At 33.5% G+C, this 20,780-nt stretch overlaps 1 protein-coding gene across 1 annotated transcript in view; it reads right to left on the bottom strand.

Annotated features, from left to right (window-relative positions):
* Nucleotides 1-3,728: 3,728 nt before the first annotated feature.
* The window catches only part of LOC150110101 (putative receptor-type tyrosine-protein phosphatase mosPTP-1), a 349,618-nt gene continuing 332,566 nt past the window's right edge, over nucleotides 3,729-20,780 (bottom strand). Inside the window, exon 23 of the mRNA XM_090413286.1 lies at nucleotides 3,729-3,896. Coding sequence (XP_090269412.1) covers nucleotides 3,729-3,896 — 168 coding nt within the window. The remainder of the gene's footprint in view (nucleotides 3,897-20,780) is intronic.

The following is a 20,780-nucleotide window of genomic DNA, read 5'->3' as shown; positions in this document are numbered from 1 at the left end:
CCAATATGACTGTGCCACATAATGATATGCTATGTTTCTCACCTTATCTTTTGTTACATAGTATATACATAATGAAATAATAAAATGCATAATGGAACAAATGTTTTAAATAGTTCTTCCTGCTGTAAAATAATTTCTCTATTTTAAACATTCTTTTAAAATACATTGACCTTCTTTGTCAAGGGTGTACACTAAGCTTTGAAAAATATACATTGCACAAAGAAGAATGCAGATATTCAGTTCAGCAGCAGTACATAATTCCTAAAATATCTTGAAAAACTGTCTTGAAAGCAGTCAGAATTTATATCGTTATTTCGAAAATAATGAAGTTTTTGATCAAAAATAATCACAAAACATTTTGTAAAGAGAGCCACAGTAAAAAAATAAAAATGAATTACTGAAAAAAGAGAGCCAAAAATCTTCACTTCGGCAATGCAAAATTATTCAAATTAAGTCCGCCGAAACTTTTATAGTTTCTATATTTGGCACGAAACTCTCGTAGTTTCTCTATTTGGCTTTGAAATAATGTTGGATTCAATATCCACTTAATTTGAATAAAAATGAATTATCGTGCTCAACCATGATTTATTTAAAAAAATCTTCATCCAGTAAAATTTTAAACATTACATAAAACATTATACAGTAATAAGTTTAAATACTGAAGTTTTTCTATAATTTCTTTATTATTATTATTATTAACAGACCTCCATGATGTTAAGAGACTTATCATGGGATGAGTCTCTTGATATGTTAACAGCAACATAAATAAAGAAATTATAGAAACACTTAAGTAATCTATTGATAATATACTGATTTATCCTATAAGTAGAATGTGCTATTTATTTCACAGGCAAAAATTAAAAACACTGCTATGGATCCTATCTTTGCTTTCAATAAAGGTATTCTTAAGCTGCACTATTAGAACAGACATTATGCCTCTGATTATTTTTTTAGTTGAAGATTATATTATATACTAGGATATTTCACTACTTCCATTTTTTCCTAACAATTAACTTCTGAAATAAGAATTTGGCTGAAGCATTTTTATGGCCCTTTTTCATTTCTTTTAGCATATGATATCTGATATATATACACATATATATATATAGGTGATACTATATATCTATTGAAAAAATAAAAACTTGTCCATACCCATGTTTACTGAATTACTTAAATACATTACTAATATTGTTAATTAAGTTTTATAATTAATTATTGTGTACCATGTTTCTTGCTACAGAATATTAAAAATAACATATCTAAATATCAATGATATTTCTATCATATCCAAAAAAAAAAAAACTGAACAAAATTTACCAGATGATAATATTCTGACTGCTTTAAATTATTTTTTTTTTTTTTAATCATCAAAAAGGAAGATATTTGAGAGTTGACTTATGTCCACTCTGAAAGCACATTTAAAACATGGTGCAATTCACTGTTACAGTTTAGAATGAAAGTCAAAATTTTAAATACTTGCTAAACTTATCTAAATCTCTGACCTCTACTAATTCTAACACAATATAATTGAACATGGAATGACAAATCCTTAAAGGGTTATATGTGTGTGTGTGTGTGTGTGAGAGAGAGAGAGAGAGAGTTCAAATAAGAAAAAAAAAAAAAAAGAGCTTTGAAACTTTACACCACGTTCCTTTTACATAAAAGTAAAATGGAAAAATTCTACAAAGGAAATGAAATAATGATACAAAGAGATTCTCTATATCCTTGAGCAATATGGCAGTGTCTAGAGTCAGAAGCCTATCTAACATCAAACAAGCAATGTTTACTGTACACCGAAAAGCCTTGAAATATACAAACACCACCTGAAGAAGCTCTGAATGGGTCATCTTTGTTACAATAAGAATGATGACTTTTGTGTTTTATTATTATTATTATTTTTTTGACTTCCTCTCTTTCATGTGAAACAATTTGATTCAGATCATCTTCTATGGCAATGGCTTTGCAGATCAAAACCATAGAGAGATAGGCAAACCGGAAATAATCAGTTTGTACCCGACTTCAAGTTCACTTAAAATACAATTACAACACAAGTTCATGGAAAACTACAATGATTTACAATTATAATTTACAATAAAATTAAAGAAACCACTGTTGACATGTGGGTTGTCTTGACAACCGACACATATGCTTGTGTACAAAAACATTTCCATGGGATGCTACTGTGCTTAATAATTTAATCTACCAACACTAATTAGTAACAGTTCAAATGTCATGTATCAAAAATGACAAAAGCAAAATATTTAATTATTACTTTGTCACAATCAAAATTCTAAACTGCCATCATTCCAATAATATATATAAACTATATCTGGGTCTACTTGATTTTACTTCCTGTACACTATATAAAGGCTTGAAGATTTCTTGAAAAATTTGAATACATATAATAATAAGTGTTGCTGTTATTAGACCTAAAAATTATCCAGGAAAACATTAGAGTATTATGAAAAATTTGCAGCAATTTTAATCAGAAATATTGCTTTGTAACCAATGGTGACATTATTATACAAGAGAGAGTAGGAAACGAAGAAGTTACCCAAAAAATGGGCAACTACCAACATACTGCTGGTAGGAAGACTAGGTTAGTTTCCTTCTGGTTGAAGGTAAAGGAGGAAGTATGGGAATGAATAATTTGCTTTCCTATGGTCATTGGTTAATTAATGGTGAGATGATTTTCTACTGGTAGATTAGCTATTACACAAATAATGATAACTGGTAATTAAATATCGCAAAACAAATACCACTGCAAAACAGTTTTTTTCTAAAGTTAACACACTTTTTTTTTTTTTGTTAAACAAGAAATTAAGAAAGCGAAGCAGTCCCACAGAAATATTACCTTACACAGCATTATTTCAAAGAGTGCGTGATGATAGAGGCACAGTTATGCTTTTGGCTCTGGAATGTGCCAGCACGGTGTTTAAAGCACATCTAGTAAAATGGAGATTCCATAACAATAAGTGGTTAGACTTTTTTTTTTTTTAAGTTCCTGTGGCAACAGAGTAGAGATCAACAGTCTAAACCTTGGGTCTTGAAGAGAAACAGTGACTTGAGCAACCAGGAAAAGTCTTTTCTTTTGACAGGCAAGCTCTTGACTAGTGGTCAGCTTTAACGACTCTGACACTCGCAAAGAATTTATCAACATGCATGGCTGCACATTATACAAAGATGAACACAGAGTTTGCCAATACATGCGATAGCAGTTATACACTTTCAAAATCTTTAAGCTGAACTAAATAATTTCACTACTTTGTGCTAAGGTTAAATAACTATGGAACTCCAACTTGTCAGAGTCTATGAAGATGGAGTACCATCTTAATGGAGCATTTGTGAATACCACCCCCCACCCCAACAATTTTCTCCATAACTTTAACCATCCTGAAGAATGTAATAAGTCACATATTTTCCAGATAGATGTTGATTTGTATTTAGGCATATTCTTCAGAAAAAAAAGAACTTCCTGTTAATTGTAGTTTATTAAATCAAAACAAAGTGATTTTTATTCCTTAGAAATTGTATCAAAATCAAGTTCTTGGGAACTGCAAGGTCAAATGCATTCTGACTCCAATCCATGGCAGAGAACTGTAGGTTTCAGGATGATGAACAATAACATTTCTTTGAGATTTCTGCATTACTTACACACTTTACAGCTTTTCTTCAAACAGTTTTTGTCAGTTTCTATACCAGTTATATACATATTAACCTCTTTATCATCATGCCACTGCTTCTTCTTTCATTGCTGATGAAATCTTTACTGCATGTCCATTACTGTTCACATGTCCATTAGTGGCACTCTGACTGCCAAATGAAGTATCTACATCAGCAGATCCACAGGCAGTACTTATACTCTCTAAGGCTTGATAAAGAAACAGGTAATCATCCTATATACACAAAATAAAAAAAAAATAATCAGGAGCTTAATAGCTAAAAATTCACTAAAAGTGATTTATTATTAGTTCTAAAAGTTATTATACATATTTTCATTTATTAATATTAATTTTTTCTCTATTAAATAATATACTTAGAACTTATATCTGAAACTCAATTTTTATTATGGAAATTTTTCTTAACTTATTTTAATATTAAATCACAGATGCCAAGAAATTATATCTTAGTTTAATCCTTTATCGAAGTGTATGCAAAACAAAGTTTATGCAAACAAAGTTGCACAATAAATACATATCTTTACGACTAGGCTACTTGTATATAGTGGCTAATGACTTCACATTAATTGCCTTACTAGTCCATAATATAACTGGTAATTAGTTTATGGAATTAACAACGCATATAAAGTATATTAATTAATGGTAACTTTAATGAATAACTTCTATATTTCGGCAATGTCACATTGCCATCTTCGGGAACATAAAGATATGGTATGTGCACTCAGGAACTAACACAAAGCAAATGAGGAAGAAAGCAAGAAACTAATATGGTTCCTAAAGTCCTAATGGTGCCCTCTTGTGGGCTAATTTGGTAGTCTTGGCAGTTGGGCTGAAGTTCTCATAATGAAAGTCTCCCAAATTTGGGGCAGTTTCATGCACCCAAATTTGTTGAGGTTAGGAACGTTTTTTAGAGCTGCTGAAGATTCTTTGAATAATCTTTCGTATTTGAAAGATTATTCAAAAAATCTTCAGCAGCTCTAAAAAACGTTCCTAACCTCAACAAATTTGGGTGCATGAAACTGCCCCAAATTTGGGAGACTTTCATTATGAGAACTTCAGCCCAACTGCCAAGACTAACAAATTAGCCCGCAAGAGGGCACCATTAGGACTTTAGGAACGATATTAGTTTCTTGCTTTCTTCCTCATTTGCTTTGTGTTAGTTCCTGAGTGCACATACCATATCTTTATGTTCCCGAAGATGGCAATGTGACATTGCCGAAATATAGAAGTTATTCATTAAAGTTACCTTTAATTAATATACTTTATATGCGTTGTTAATTCCGTAAACTAATTACCAGTTATGTCTAACCAACGTATAAGTCTTACTACTAGTCCATAATATAAAGCAAGGGTTGGCAACCAGCAGCCCACATCTGGCTCAAATATGCATTTTTGGTGGCCCATAAAAGGTTGATCATACTTACATGGCATGTAAGTCTGTATGCTGAATTATTTAAATAATATATTTTATAATATGAATAATAAATTAAAAATAATTTTATACCTATACTTCACAATATCCCCATGTAACTTGGCACGAGTCAACCATGTGAGTCATCATGAGTGGGGATAACAAAGGGGACTTCATCTGACGACACAATTGAGATTTTGGCACACTTTCACAGTCGCATTTCCTGGTCTGTCTTTTAACATAATTCAATAACATCAACTATTATTTTCAGAGGATATATATTTGTTAAAAATAATTTCAAAAATGGGTTCAAGAAAATGTAAAATTGCAGATGAAGGAAGAAGGTTTAATGATGAATGGAACAGCAAGTACTTCTTTATTGAAAATGGGAGTAAGCCCCTTTGTCTTGTTTGTCATAAAAGTGCTGCTGTTATGAAAGAATATAATATCAGATGTCATTATGAGAATGAACATGAAAGCCAATACAAGGATTTGAACTGTGAACTTAGAAAAAATCAAATTAATAAATTACAAGATTCTCTAACTGCTCAGCAAAACTTATTTAAGGAGCAAAGTATTCATAATGAATCGATTGTTCATGCTAGTTATGTCATAGCGAAACAGGTCGAAAAAGAAGGAAGGCCTTATACAGATTCAGAATTAAATGATGTTTATTGGCTGTAACTGAACAAATATGCCCAGAAAAGAAGATGTTATTTCAAGATATTAGTTTATCTGCCAGGATTTGTATAAGGAGAGTAGAAGAAATCGATACCAATTTATTTAAGCAGCTAAAATTTAAAGCAAAATCATTTGATTGTTACACTCTGGCAATGGATGAAAGTACTGATGTAACAGACACTATGCAGTTAATGATATTTATTTGGGGAATTGATAGTGACTAATGTTCATGAAGAATTGGCCAGTTTGTGTAGTTTAAAAGGTGCTACAACCAGCAATGATTTGTTCATAAAAGTAAAAGAAACTATTGATTCTTTAGAATTGGACTGTAAAAAATTAAAAGGTGTGACAACCAATGGTAGAAAAAATATGCGTGGCTCTAACAACGGTGTAGTAGGTCAAATTTTTGCGGAATTACAGAATTTAGGTTATGATAATCCAATAGTGTTCCATTGCATCATTCATCAGGAAGCACTTTTGATGTTGCAAAATTTTATCATTAATGAAAGAAGTTATGGACATCATGATATCAACTGTAAATCACACTCAATCCAACGGTCTGAAACATCGTCAATTTCAATAATTCTTCATAGAAATAGAATTGGTGTATAAGGACGTTATCTACTACTCAGCTGTTAGATGGTTAAGTAGAGGTGCTGTGCTAAAAAGATTTTTTAATTTACATGAAGAAATAGATATTTTCATGACAGAACACGAAAATATTGTCCCACAACTATTGGATAAAACAATGGATTATGTCTCTTGCATTTATGATAGATATTACAATGTACCTTAATGAACTTAATATGAACCTGCAGGGCCAAGGTAAATTATTAGCAGAACTGTTTTCTGACTTAAAAGCTTTTGAAGGCAAACTTCAAAGAAAGAAAATCTACATCGTTATATATGTTGCAAATCTGCATCTACAGTTGGATGGCAAACACAAAAGGAAACTTTTGTTGATATTATTGAAGATTTACAAACGGAATTTTCAACAAGATTTGTGGATTTTTATAAAAATAGCATCGAAATGTGACTATGTTTGAACACTTTTAATGTCGACATTGATGACGTACCAAACCAACTACTGATGGAAGTTTTGGAATTACAACCCAATAGAAACATTAAAGAATGCATTTTTGTTAGAAAATATCCAAAAATTTTATTGATGCTTACCAAAAAAATTTGAAGGATTAATCAGTTTCGCAAAGAAAATGATAGTCGCATTTGGAAGCACATACATTTGCAAACAAGCATTTTCTGCCATGAGTTTTAGAAAAAATAAATTTTCTTCTAGACTGACTGATGAACATTTGCATGCTTTGATTCGAATTTGCACTTCAGGTTATAAACTGGATATAGATAATTTGGCTAAGGGAAAACAATTACAAAAGTCACATTAAGCAGGGAGACACACACATATTGTGACTATATTGCTTTGTTTTTACGTGATAATTTTTCATTGAGTTTCATTTTCATGCTTGTTCATATCTGGTACTTTAAATATTTCTGTGTTTTTTTAAGATTGATATAATAAAAATTGATAACTTAACTATATTTTTCACTCACTATTTTCTCTTAATTAAACACATGCAGCCTGATTATTAAAAATAAGAGTTGAATGTGGCCAACGAGTCTGAAAAGGTTGGCGACCCCTGATGTAAAGCATACATCCTTGCAGGTATGTATACAAATTTTACTAAGGTAATTAATGTGAAGTCATTAGCAACTATATACAAGTTGCCTAGCTGTGAAGATACTTAAATGCAAACTTTGTTTTCTTACACTTGGATAAAGGATTAAACAAGAAGATATTTTCTTGACATCTTTAATTTATAATCAAATGAAAAAAATTTGCAAATAAACATCTTTATTTAATATATATATACATATATATTTTTTTCTACATTGTTAGATTCACTCAACATTTATTTTGAGGAGTAGTAAAACAAATGTTTAAGAAAACCATAATTATTTTAATACAAGTTGTAAAATAATATTTTTCAGTTGTTAAGTTATTTTAACAACTGAAAATGGTATTCCAGGTGAGAAAATGCCTCTTCCACAAACTTGATTTGTTTTTGCATTTTAACTATTACACTATTCTATTACTCAGGAAGAAGAGTGCTGCCTTGCAAATTCGATTTCTAAATAATGATTCATCATCATCATCAAATTCGTGACATATTCCCTCCAGGGGTATACAGGATATTATAATAGTACTAATGAGAAAGTTACATCATTACTAATTTCCTATTTACAATTTTCCTCCAAATCAATCTGTTATCTGTCAAGATTCCAACATTATCATTCTTATGTTTCTGTCTTCTAAGGCAGTTTTTAGCATATCCATCCACCTAGATTTTGTCTTCCTCTGTGTCTCTTTCCCTGCCATCCTGGCAAAGAACACTTGTTTTTGTTAACCTTTCTTCTCCCATTCTGTTTAAGCGGTTATACCTCCTGAATGCTAACAATGCCATGTTCTTTCCTAATATCATCACTTTTAATATCATATTGCTACTGACACCATCTGTGTATTCTCCTAATTTTCATAAGAACTCACATATCTGTGGTCTCAGTCTCTGATCAAGTGTTTTATTTCTAAAATAAACTTGATCTATACTTAACCCAGCTTTCAGTTGCATAAGTTAAAACTGGTTTGAACACCAACTTGTACACATCTAACTTAAAGTTTTGACTAATTTCTCTCTTATTCCATATTTAATTTCCATCTTTACTAAAAAAAAAGGTGCCTAAACAGCTGACATTTTTTTACTTGTTCTATGGGTTCTCCATTAATGAAGTTGATGTTTTCAATGCTTCTGAATATTTTCATTGTCTTTGTCTTTTTATTGCTGATTTTCATACCAAATTTATTGCAGTAGTTGTTCAATTTAGTCAAAGAATTTTTGAAACATGTATTGGATTTATTTAGAAGTATAACATCATCTGCATAAAGTGCTGAGATTAACATCTCAACGTTATCAACAATTTTGATATCAGATTTAATAACATTTCCTTCATAACGTGAGCAATATATATATGATGAATAACAGTAGAGATAATGCACAACCTTGTCTCACTCCTGATTTAACATCAAACCATCTTCCTCTACCTCCTTCAATTCTAGCTATTCTAGCTGCTGACTTACAGTTTAAACAGAGACTATGAATTGCTTGATATATTGTCCCATTATTATTATTATTGTTGTTATTATTAACATTTAATGTGTTGATAATAACAATAAACTGATTCAATGTGTCACAACCAGAACGCACTCATTCAATGCATTCTGCTTACCAACCATCCTCCATACAAAGAACCTGCTTCTCACTCCTTATACAGTTTCCAGCAATGGCCTCTTGTTCTACTCCCTTCTCTCATTCTATGAAAAATCTCTTCCATGTCTACCTGATAACAACCCCTGACCAATTTATATGTCTCAATCATATCTGCCTCTTCCTCCTATTCACAAGGCTCTGCAACTTACATTCTCTCAATCTGACCTTGTACTCCACATTCCAAAGACCACTGACTACCTTTGTGAATCTTCTCTGTACCCTTTCCAACATATCCTTGTCACCATGAAAACCTGGCGACCAAATCTGTACACAATAATCCATATGAGGCGTGATCAAGGCCTTATACAATGGAATCATAACCTCTCTACTTCTGCATGTCAGGGTTCTCCGCATCATTGTCATTATTCGATGTGATGTCTTCACAACTTGTACAATGTGGCCCCCTGAATTCAGGTCCTTGTGCACCATCACTCCTAGATCTCTCATCCTCTCTACTTCTGCTAAAGTTTCCCCACCAAGTGTTTACTTGGCATCCCATCGTTGCGAATCAAATCTCAAAACCTTACACTTGGCAATATTGCACTTTACATCATATAACTCTAGCGTTTTGAAGAGCTTTCCACTTTGCACCTTGTCATATGCCTTTTCCAGATAAACAAAACTTAAATATAAATTCTTGTTATATACCAAGATTTTCCAACTATTTGTCTTAAAGTGAAAATCTGATCTTGACAACCTCTATTTGGGCTTGAATCCAGCTTGTTCTCCACCAAGATTCCCTTCCACAATTGTTCTCAACCATTTCTCAAGAATACTTGAATAAATCTTACCAAGAACACTCAGTAGGGAAATGGCTCTGTAATTCTCACATTCAGTTATATTTCTCTTTTTTATAGATTGGTACTATGAGAGCTCTGCTCCACTCATCCAGAATTTAACTCTTTGACAAGGCCATTTGACTCTTCTATTCCAGCTCCCTTTCCACATTTCAGGTTCTTGATGGCTGTTTTCGACTTCAAGTATTGATATGCATGTCTTATTAATATTTTCTATCAGTACTGTCAGACATACAGAAATATTTTGGGAAAATTTGGAGAAAAGAGCAAAGCTAATAATAATGAAAATATCTGTTGAATTTCTGCTCAAGACATGGACTGGTTATTAATAACACAATGTTCCAACATTAAAATGTGCATAAATTCACATGGAGATAAGATGCGAGGAATAAGGAAAGTCTCATTGACTATGTTATTGTTGATAATGATGTTTTCTCACTGGTGCAGGATACCAGAGCGTACAGAGGATTTGAAATTGATCACCATTTAGTCTTGAGAAGGATAAAATTGAATTTAATATTGAAAGGAAGAACACGTACGAAAGTTTTAAAGCGAATAAAAGTTGGCAGCTCTCAGATGTGAACTGTACACTAAAATACACAAAGATTATTGAAGAAAAAATGAAAGAGTTTGAGAACATGAACCAAACCATGGAGATTTAATGGCAAGCGCTGAAAAAAACATCAATCGATTTAGCCACAGAGGCATATAGTGAAATTGTCTGCAAGGATAGAAAAATCAGAACCCAATGGTGAAAAAGAAAGTAAAAGAGGCAGTGAAGGAAAAGGAGAAAGCATATCAAAAGATCCTAGTGAATATCACTGGTGACAATTCTTTGCAACGCATCATGATCTTGATCAACTGCATGGATGAAATTTTGACAACATGCCACCCAGTGCTCTCTCTGTTCAGGTGTCAATGTGTGTGGCACAAACATTGAACAAATCTTCCTCTTGTGCAAATCTCTTTCTAAGATTAATCTGGCCATTTCCTTACAGACAAGAAGCTGTACAGTGAGTACCCAAGTAGTTATTTGCCTGCCACGGGCAACAATTTCCCTAGTTTTCATTACATTTAAATTTGTCTGTGCAGAAACTGGCAGTTCACTGCATGGTTCATCCTATAGAGACTCTCTCCCTGATTTAAACATTGAAAACTAGCAGAACACCTGAACATGGCTTAGACAGGCATCACTGTAAATTTTTTTTTTTGAGGTCTTGGTACAATTCTGTAGCAGCCTTTCCTAATTTACAGTAAACTTTTAACACAGATCTTTGCTCCATGATGCAAATTCTAACACGCTCTTATTTCAACAGTTGCCACATGAAAGCTGCTGTGTCACATGACTTGAAAGTTGCACATCGATTGCAACAAACTCTAGTGGTCCAAACTATAAACAAGTTTGCTACTTTTATTCAAAGGGCTGTCCTGTAAAAAAATCATCTCATTACTTAATGAGTACACTGTGTACATCAAAGGGCTTAAAAATTGGAGCTGACTTCATAGACCTTACTGTGGCTTATGACACATTATGAAGAAAGAAGATAATTTACAAGTTCCTGAAAATTACAAAATGTAACAAGATGACCCACCTACTGAACAAGACTGATAGGATCATCCAAGTTGTGATGGATAATGAGAGTAACAAACCTAGAAGCATAAATAATGGACCCTTTTATCAGGGAGATATGCTTGCCCATTCTATTTAATATGTATATAGCAGACCTCCCTCAAATGTGCTCTAGACAGTTATATATGGTTATATATACACAACAGTAAGTAAGTTTCCTGTCACATATACATGCTATGTTGTGCTCTGATGATGATGCTGATTTGAAATTCAGTGAAATATAAGTTAATAAAACATCTTTTTATAAAATAGTTTGTTTGGTATTGTTAATACCATTAAAAATAAGTCATGTATTCCTGTTGAGCGTTTTCTACCACTGTACTGTCGCTACTTGTTTCATTTTACAACCTTTCAAAGTGATTACTCAAGATATTTAATATATCTTTATCTTCAGTTTTCACATCACCTTTATTATCTCTGATTTCTTTTACAGTACTCTTTCCTCCATTTCTAAGCTTCTCAATAGCATCTGGAATATTTTGCCACCTTCTTGATATTTATTTTCTATGTTCTCACCAATGTCTTTTGTTTGGATAGTTTTATATTTTTCTCTGTTCTTGCCAGGAATATTAAATATGCTTTCTTCTTTTCCTTCACTGCCTCTTTAACTTTCCAAGTCTACCAATCCCATATCATGTCTCTCTAGCTGAATTAATCAATGTTTTCTTCAGTGTTTGCTACTGATTCTCCAAGGCTTAGTTCTTCTTTTTAAACTCTTTCATCTTTTCTTGAATAATATTTGTGTAAATGAGATATAGTTCACCTCTGAGAGCTACTCAACTCTGATTCATTTTAAAACTTTCTTACACAATTTTTTCTTGTCAATAAGATATTCAATCTTATCTTGCTGAAAACCTAACTACAAATAATAGCATATTCATGAGACTTTTCTTATTTCTTGCATCCTTTCCCCAGGTGAATTTGTGCACACTTTTATGTCAGAACATGGTAATAACTATGTTCTGAATGGAAAAGTACTTACCATTACTATTAGCTTTGTGCTTTTTTTCTTCAATTTTTTTTTCAAAAAAACATCAATTGCCTTAGCATCCCATAATACAAAGAACACATCCTTTCAGATATATAATGCTAAGCATTATGGGAATGGCCACCACCAGACTGGTTTCAACTTTTATTGAGGTCTCATCAATGGGAGCCAGACCCAGAAAAGATACCAAGGTTGAAGTAATGCAGAAGTTATATACAGTAGATGCCACTTATGTGATCACTTTGGGACAGTCGCTTTTTGATAACAATAACTGGCTGATAACATTAAGCAAATGATATAAAAAATTGTATCATTTATTTCAATTTATTGTTATGAACATTATTTAATTTATTGTTGTAAACAACTTTTTAATAAGCAACAACATAAAATTTATTTAAGAAACTTATCTAGTGTTGTCTGTTGTGTCTTTGAATATAGTAGTTCATGAATAAATTGCTCATACTCATAATGCCTTTTGAAGTTTGGTGCTCTATGTTGCACACCGTGACAAAGTATTCGTAGAGCTTCTTGCATCTGGGCATTGGAGGGAGGAGTTTCTAATATTTGTTCCTCTATAGTTGTATTAGGTTCACTTCCTTCTATTAGTTTAAAGTTCTCATTGGAAACAGCTTCACATATTTCCAACATGGTCATTGTAGCCACCACTTCAATGTTGTTATCAATATCCAACCAATTTTCAAATTCTTCTTTTGACATACCATCTGGGATATTATCAAAAATATCATTTGTAAGATATTCAAATTCTTTGAAAGGAGTTTCAGAGTTTGTCTTAAAAAAAAAATCCACCTTTTTGGAAGCAGTTTTCAATAGTCTTCTCTGAGACTTGCTTCCATGACATTGCTACTAAATGCAATGCATCAAGAAGGGAAATCTTTTTTGCAATTGCACTTGCATCAGATTGGTCTTTTATATAATCCTTTCTTGTGATAATAAGCTTTAAAATCTTGTATGATGCCTTGGTCACATGGTTGAATTAACGATGTAGTATTCGAAGGCAAGAAAATTACTTTGATGTTCTTTAACGATAAATTGTTTGTGTGTGTGTGCAGTGTAGTTGTCTACTAACAAGACAATTTTTCGCTTTAATTTAAGATCCACACTTAACTAACCAATTTGGATGACTTGGATGACTAATGTTATGGGTGACATAACATTAGTGAATGACATAACAACTTGGATGACTAATGGCATTTTCAATGTCATTAGTCATCCAAGCATTTGCACTAGAACAGTAGTCAACAGGCAAACTTTTGACACCTTTAAAACACCAAGGATTTTTACTTTTTCCAATCACTAGGAGCTCTCATTTCTCACCTTTTATATTTGCACAACAAAGAACTGTCACTTGCTCTTTTGAAGATTTAAATCCTTTAGTACTTTCATTTTTAAACATATAAGTATGCTCAGGTATTGCATGAAAATAGAGTCCTGTTTCGTCTGCATTGTAAATATCCCCGGGAGAATATTCATCAATAATTTTTGGCCACTCAGAGTTAATTCACGCATCAGCTGATAAAAAATCAGCACTTTTTTCTTCACCCTGAATATGCTTGTACACAATATTCTCTCACTTTTTCCACCTGTTAAACCATACATCAGTTGCAGTGAAAATTTCTTTGCCCATTTTTGCAAGTTCTGCTTTTTGATGTATCAAAGGCCCATTATAATCAAAGCATTCTTTTCATGAACATTACTAAACCAAATTTTTAATGCTGATTCAACTTGAGTATCCTTACCAGATCAGGCTCTCTTCCGATCCATGTTCTCATTAGTGAGAGATGAGTTTCAATGTTTGATCTTGCTTTTAAGATCTTACACAAGAGTGGTTGTGAAATTTTTAAATGTACAGCTGCACTATGTTGACTCATTTTGGACAACTTATCATAGCACTCCAACATTCTTTGCTTTTCTTGAAAAGATAAATTCTTACGTTTTTGCTTGCTTCTGTCATAATGCTAAGGGTTGTTTTAACGAGCTTTTAAAGTCAAATTCACTTACTGAAAGAGGAACTTTTGAGAGGAACTGTTATGGGGACCCATAACAGTTCCTTCTATTTGTTTGTAAATTTTGTTCCTCCAAGAAAAATAACCAGAATGGATGGCAAAGGAAAAAAAGATATATCAGAAGGAAGACCATTTTTAAGGGTGTTAAGGCATCATTCAAGGGAATATTGATAAACAGTGAGATAATGGCAAAGCTTACTATTATATCTGTATTATTTAAAGTCAGATTTTCAATCAAGGGTTTAAAATGGGTAGACTTTTTTTATATTGGATCTGGTATGACCAGTGAGAGGGGGGGGGGATGGGAGAGAGTTTGCTAGCTGCTGTTTTGACATTTTGTAATATAGAGCATCAATGGCATCTATTATAGATCTTAAAGAGAAATTGGGTTTGTGGATTGTAGGTAAACCATATATCTTAGGGGTGAGGGATGAGAACCGATGAGTTTGAGTTTTTTTGTGATGTCAGGTGGCCAGGAAGATACTTTTTTAAGTTGGCTTTTTAATTTTATAATCTGGGTTTTGGTTGGATCACAATCTAGTGGGATGTAGGTAAAGTGAGCTCAGAGAATAATATCCATTTTCTGATTATATTCAGTGTTAAAAATGACTGTGTCATTACCCTTATCCGCTCTGGTGATGAAAATGCTTTTATCTTTTCATAACTTTCTGAGAGCAGAAAGTTGGCCAGACAATAGATTACTTTTCTAAAGGCAAAAAATGGTAAAGAACATTAGTGATGTCAAGTTTGATGTTGTAGCTATTTCCGGAGCTAAGTGACAGATGACATTCTACGTTGTACATCAGGTCTAGCACCAGGACTTCTTTCAGCGTGATGGCAAATTTGTTTGATAAGGATGGTAAGGAGAGGTTGAATTTGCAGTTGTGATTTAGAATTGAACAGAATATTATATTTTGATATGCTTATTTCTTATTTTTAGGAATTCTTTTTGTGTATATGCTTCTAAAAAGGTCCGTGAGAATGGCCAAAAGCTCAGGGTTAAGGATCATAGAGAGAGCTCCGCTGTAATGAGCTGATGGCAGCATTGGTAGTGGCGAGGCCAGCATGCACTGCAGCGATCTGTTCTCATAGTTGTGCAAGACTGGCAAGTTTGTATATATGGAAAGCTTTTTTTTTTTTTTTAATGGAATTTGATTTTTAGTTTAATGCAATTAGGTATTACTCTTGTATCCTGGCATCTTTTTAGAAAGGCCAGCCAATTTAATTGCCAAGATAAATAGAGTTTCAATTTATTATGTTGTCTTGATTTACATGCCGGGAGGACAACAAGTTGGAGGTTTAATGGAGTACTGCCAGCACTAAGAAAGGATTAAAAACCTGTATTTATCTTCACATTATAATGAAGAGCCAAAGGTTTCAATTCGGGTGACATGAACATATTTATTCCTTAACTTAAAAATGTATTTATCTTGATTTACAAAGATCCTTTATCAAGGTTTTGCATTGTTTTAATTATTTACACTGATCAAAATTAGATACCTCACAAATCACAATGATTCCAACTATCAACCAGTAAGTATCTCAGGAGTGGTGGTGAAGATTTTGGAAAAATTGGTTGGAACTCACATTCAGAAATGGGTTGACAGAGAATCTCTACTTTGCAACGAACAGCATGGGTTTACTAAAGGAAGATAATATTTTAACAACTTGCTCACATTCTATAATAATATTACCATTAAGTTAGACATGGGGAATGGATATGCCAAGATACTTTTGGATTTTGCTAAGGCTTTTGAAGAATACAGCATGGAAAACAGTTGCATAAATTGGAGAATGTGGGTTTGGATTATAAAATATTAGCATGGATAAGAGGATAGCTGACTGACAGATATCAAAAAGTGGTATATGGAGAATGTGAGTCTGCAAGATTTAAGGCAACCAGTGGTGTACCACAATGAGTCCTTGGTCCACTGTTATTTGTACATTAATGACATTGGGAAGGATCTGCAGGCAACATACAGCTATTTGCTGATGATGGAAAGATAGGTAGGGTCATCAGGAATGCTGCTGATATGCAGTACTTGAAGAATGGTTTGAACAGGCTGGAATTGCAGGCACGAGAAAATGGATGTCAGTAAATGTAAAGTCAAGCACTTTGGCATGATTAGCTATCCAATGTTGTATTATATTGGTGGGATTATGTTAGAAGAACCTGGTCAGGCTAGGGATCTTGGAATGTTAGTAAATTGAAAGTTGAAGTTCAGGGACCATGTAGCAAAGACTGCAAATACAACTTAAAAGATAATTGCAATGCTGAAAGGAAATTTCACATGGTTGCCTCACTTGGACTACTGTGTGCAGGTCTAGTCTCCTGGTTTCCATTGTGATACACTGGAGAGAATGCAAAGGAGAGCATTAAAAATGATATATGGATTGTGGAATACAGATTAAGAAGACAGATCCAGAATTTGTAGACTGACACTAGTAAACAGGAGAAAGAGTGGTGATATGATTGAGACATACAAACTTCTGAATGGATCATACAGGATTTCAGTTGATGGAATTTTTATGGAGGGTGGGGAATGGACAGGAAAGCATCACTGGAAGCTGAGAATGAATGCCACTAAGAAATGGATGAGGGCTAGAATTTTTTCTCATAGAATGATGCATGATTGGAATAGATTGCCAATGGATGTTTTGTGTACAAGCAGTGTGGATGAATGACAATTGGTCCATGACTCCCTGGAGGTCATTATCATCAAATTCCTGCCATGTACCCTCAAGGGAAGTATAGGATATGATAGAGCTACATGAAAAATATACATCATTACTAACTTCCTATCAACAATTTTCCTCCAAATCAGTCTGTTACTTGCCATGACTCCAACATTATCAGATCTTATATTTCTATCATCTAAGGCATTTTGTACCGTATCAATCCACCTATATCCTGGTCTTCCTTTGGGTTGTTTACCTGCCAATATGGCACTTATTTTGCTAATCTTACCTCGCCCATTCTGTTTAAGCGATGATAACACCTGAGATTAGCTTTGCTAACGCATACCTGGCTGCTGCCAATGTCAAGTTCTTTCCTAATATCCTCATTTTTAATATGATATTGCCATTGATGCCATCTGTTCATGCCTCTAATCTTTTTCAGGACTCTCATATCTGCGGTCTCTAGTTTTTGGTCAAGTGTTTTACTTCTGACCTAGCTCTCAGATTTACAGTTAAAACTGGTTTGAACACTGCCATGTATACAGCTAATTTAGTGTTCTGACTAACTTGTCTCTTATTCCATATGAATTTATTCAATTGACTTCCTCCCATAACAGCTTTGTTGATTCTGTTGTCTATTTCCATATTTAATTTACCATCTTCACTAAAAATCATGCCTAAGTAGCTAAAATGTTTTACTTGTTCCACAGGTTCTCCGTTCACAACACAGTTGACATTCTCAACGATTCTGCCTATTTTCATTGTCTTTGGTTTTTTTTATTGCTGACCTTCATACCATATCTATTACAACAGTTATTCAATTTAGTCAGGGAATCTTGCAGACCTGTAGCGGATTTATTTAGAAGTATAACATCATCCGCATAAAGCAAGGAGCTGACATTAACATCTCCAATTTTGATATCAGGTTTAATACCAATTTCCTTCATAATGTGATCCATATAGATAATGAATAACAGAGGAGATAATGTACATCCTTGCCTGAAACCAGATTTAACATGAAACCACCTTTGTGTACTTCAGTTTTAACTATTAACTTACAATTCAAATAAAGACTAAGTATTGCTTAATATAATGCCCCATTGACACCATATAACTGTAGCGTATTGAATGGCTTCTCTCTTGGCACCTCGTCATATGCCTTTTCCAGATCAACAAAACTTAAATACAGATCTTTGTTATATTCCCATGATTTCTCAACTATTTGTCGTAAAGTGAAGATCTGAACTTGACAGCCTCTATTTGGCCTGAATCCAGCTTGTTCTTCACCAAGCTTCTCTTCCACAATCCTTCTCAACCGTTTCTCAAGTATACTGGCATAAATCTTATCAGGAACACTCAGTGGGGAAATACCTTTGTAATTCTCACATTTAGTTTTATCTCCCTTTTTATATATGGGTACTATGAGCGCTTTACTCCAATCATCGGGAATTCTTCCCTCTTTCCAGACCTTCTGAACTATGCAGTGCAGCCACTGTAAGACTTTTATACCAGCATACTTCAGATTTCTGGTCGAATATTATCTACTCCTAAGTAATAATATTTTTGGTTTACTGATCAAGTGTTGATCAATTTATTCACTTAACCAACTAGTTTCGCCACACTTTAACTGTTGGCGTCTTCAGGGCCCTTACATATAGGCTGAAACAATCTCACAATTATGTGTAACTATAAAACTGACAAGAATAACTGAACCAGGAACACTCAGTAGGGAAATACCTCTGTAATTCTCACATTCAGTTTTATCTGCCTTTTTATGTATGGGTACTATGAGAGCTTTACCCCAATCAGAGGGATGAATTCCTGATGAATAACTGACAGTTATTCTTGTCAGTTTTATAGTTACACATAATTGTGAGATTGTTTCAGCCTATATGTAAGTGCCTTGAAGACGCCAACAGTTAAAGTGAGGAGAAACTAGTTGGTTAAGTGAATAAATTGATCAACACTTGATCAGTAAACCAAAAATATTATTACTTATTCTAATGATCAAGAAAATAAACTTTCACTAATTATCTACTCCTCCTGCCTTTCCACATTTCAAGCCTTTCATGGCTTTTTCTACTTCAAGTATGGATATGTATTCCTGACTGTATGCCTGTTGAGTGTTTTTTTACCACTGTGCTATCACTGCTTGTTTCATTTAGCAATTTTTTGAATTACTCCATACTTCAAGGATATCTTTTCTCCAGTTTTCATGTCACTTTTATCATCTCTAACTCCTTTTACAGCACTCTTTCCTCCATTTCTAAGCTTCTTCAACAACCTCCAGAATATTTTGCCACCTTCTTGATATTTATTTTCTATGTTCTTGCCAAAGTCCTCCCATGAGTTTTGTTTAGCTAGTTTTACACAGTATTTAACCTTCTTACATTTGCATCTGTATTCTGTAAGAGTAAAAGCTGACTTATTTGCCAGGACCTTTTGATATGCTTTCTTCTTTTCCTTCACTGCAATTTTAACTTCCTGTGTTCACCATGGAGTTCTAATTTTTCTATCCTTGCAGACAACTTCACCACATGCCTCTCTAGCTGAATCAATCAGGGTTTTCTTCAAGGCCTGCCACTGAATCTTCAAGGTTTGGTTCCTGTTCTCAAACTCTTTTATTTTTTCTTCAATAATCTTTGTGTATTTTAGCCTACAGTTCACATTTGAGAGCAGCTCAACTTTTATTGGCCTTAAAAATTTCTTACATGTCATTCTTTTCAATATGAAATTCAATTTTATCCTGCTCAAGACTAAATAGTGATCACTACTAATTTCAAATCCTCTGTACACTCTGGTGTCCTTCACCAGGAAGAAAACATCACTATCAACAATAACATATCAATGAGACTTTTCTTATTCCTTGCCTCTTCTCTCCATGTGAATTTGTGCACATTTTTATGTTGGAACATGGTGTTAGTAATAACCAGTCCGTGTCCTGAGCAGAAATCCAACAGGTATTTGCCATTATTATTAGCTTTGCTCTTTTCTCCAAATTTTTCCAAAATATTTTTGTATGTCTGATAATCATTTCCTACTCTGCTATTTAGATCCCCAACAAGGACCAACTTTTCATTTTTCATTGTTTCAGTTGCTTTTTCTGAAGCATCAAAAAATTACTCCAATTTTACCTTAGTAGAACCTTCTGTGGGACTATAGGCACAAATAAGTCTCATTGTCCAGTTCCCCATTCTCATATTTTCCCACATCACTCTACTTGACACTGCCTGCCATTCAAGAAGATTAGCCTGGTATTTAGAGTTGAACACTATGGCCACTCCTTTTTTTCCTCGATTGTCATTGCCTGAATATAACATTGTGTATTTATTGCTCAGAAAGATTTCACCAGTTTTTGTCTTTTTTGTTTCAGTCACCCCTATTATGTCGATCTGGTACTTATCCAATTCCTCAACTAGCTCCATTTCTTTGCCATTCAGGCTTCTTATGTTGATAGTACTGATCTTTAACTCTGGTGATACTGAGTTGGGGTTTCGCTGTTGAACAGCAAAAACAACAAGCCCCCCCCATTGTTTTCGCCAGGGAACT

Source organism: Typopeltis vanoorti, chromosome 1 (assembly GCF_054136105.1).
Source record: "Typopeltis vanoorti isolate ZY-2024b chromosome 1, IOZ_Tvanoo_1.0, whole genome shotgun sequence".
NCBI lineage: Eukaryota > Metazoa > Arthropoda > Arachnida > Uropygi > Thelyphonidae > Typopeltis > Typopeltis vanoorti.
The sequence above is the reverse complement of the archived record's forward strand: the minus strand, read 5'-3'. Positions and strand labels throughout refer to the sequence as shown.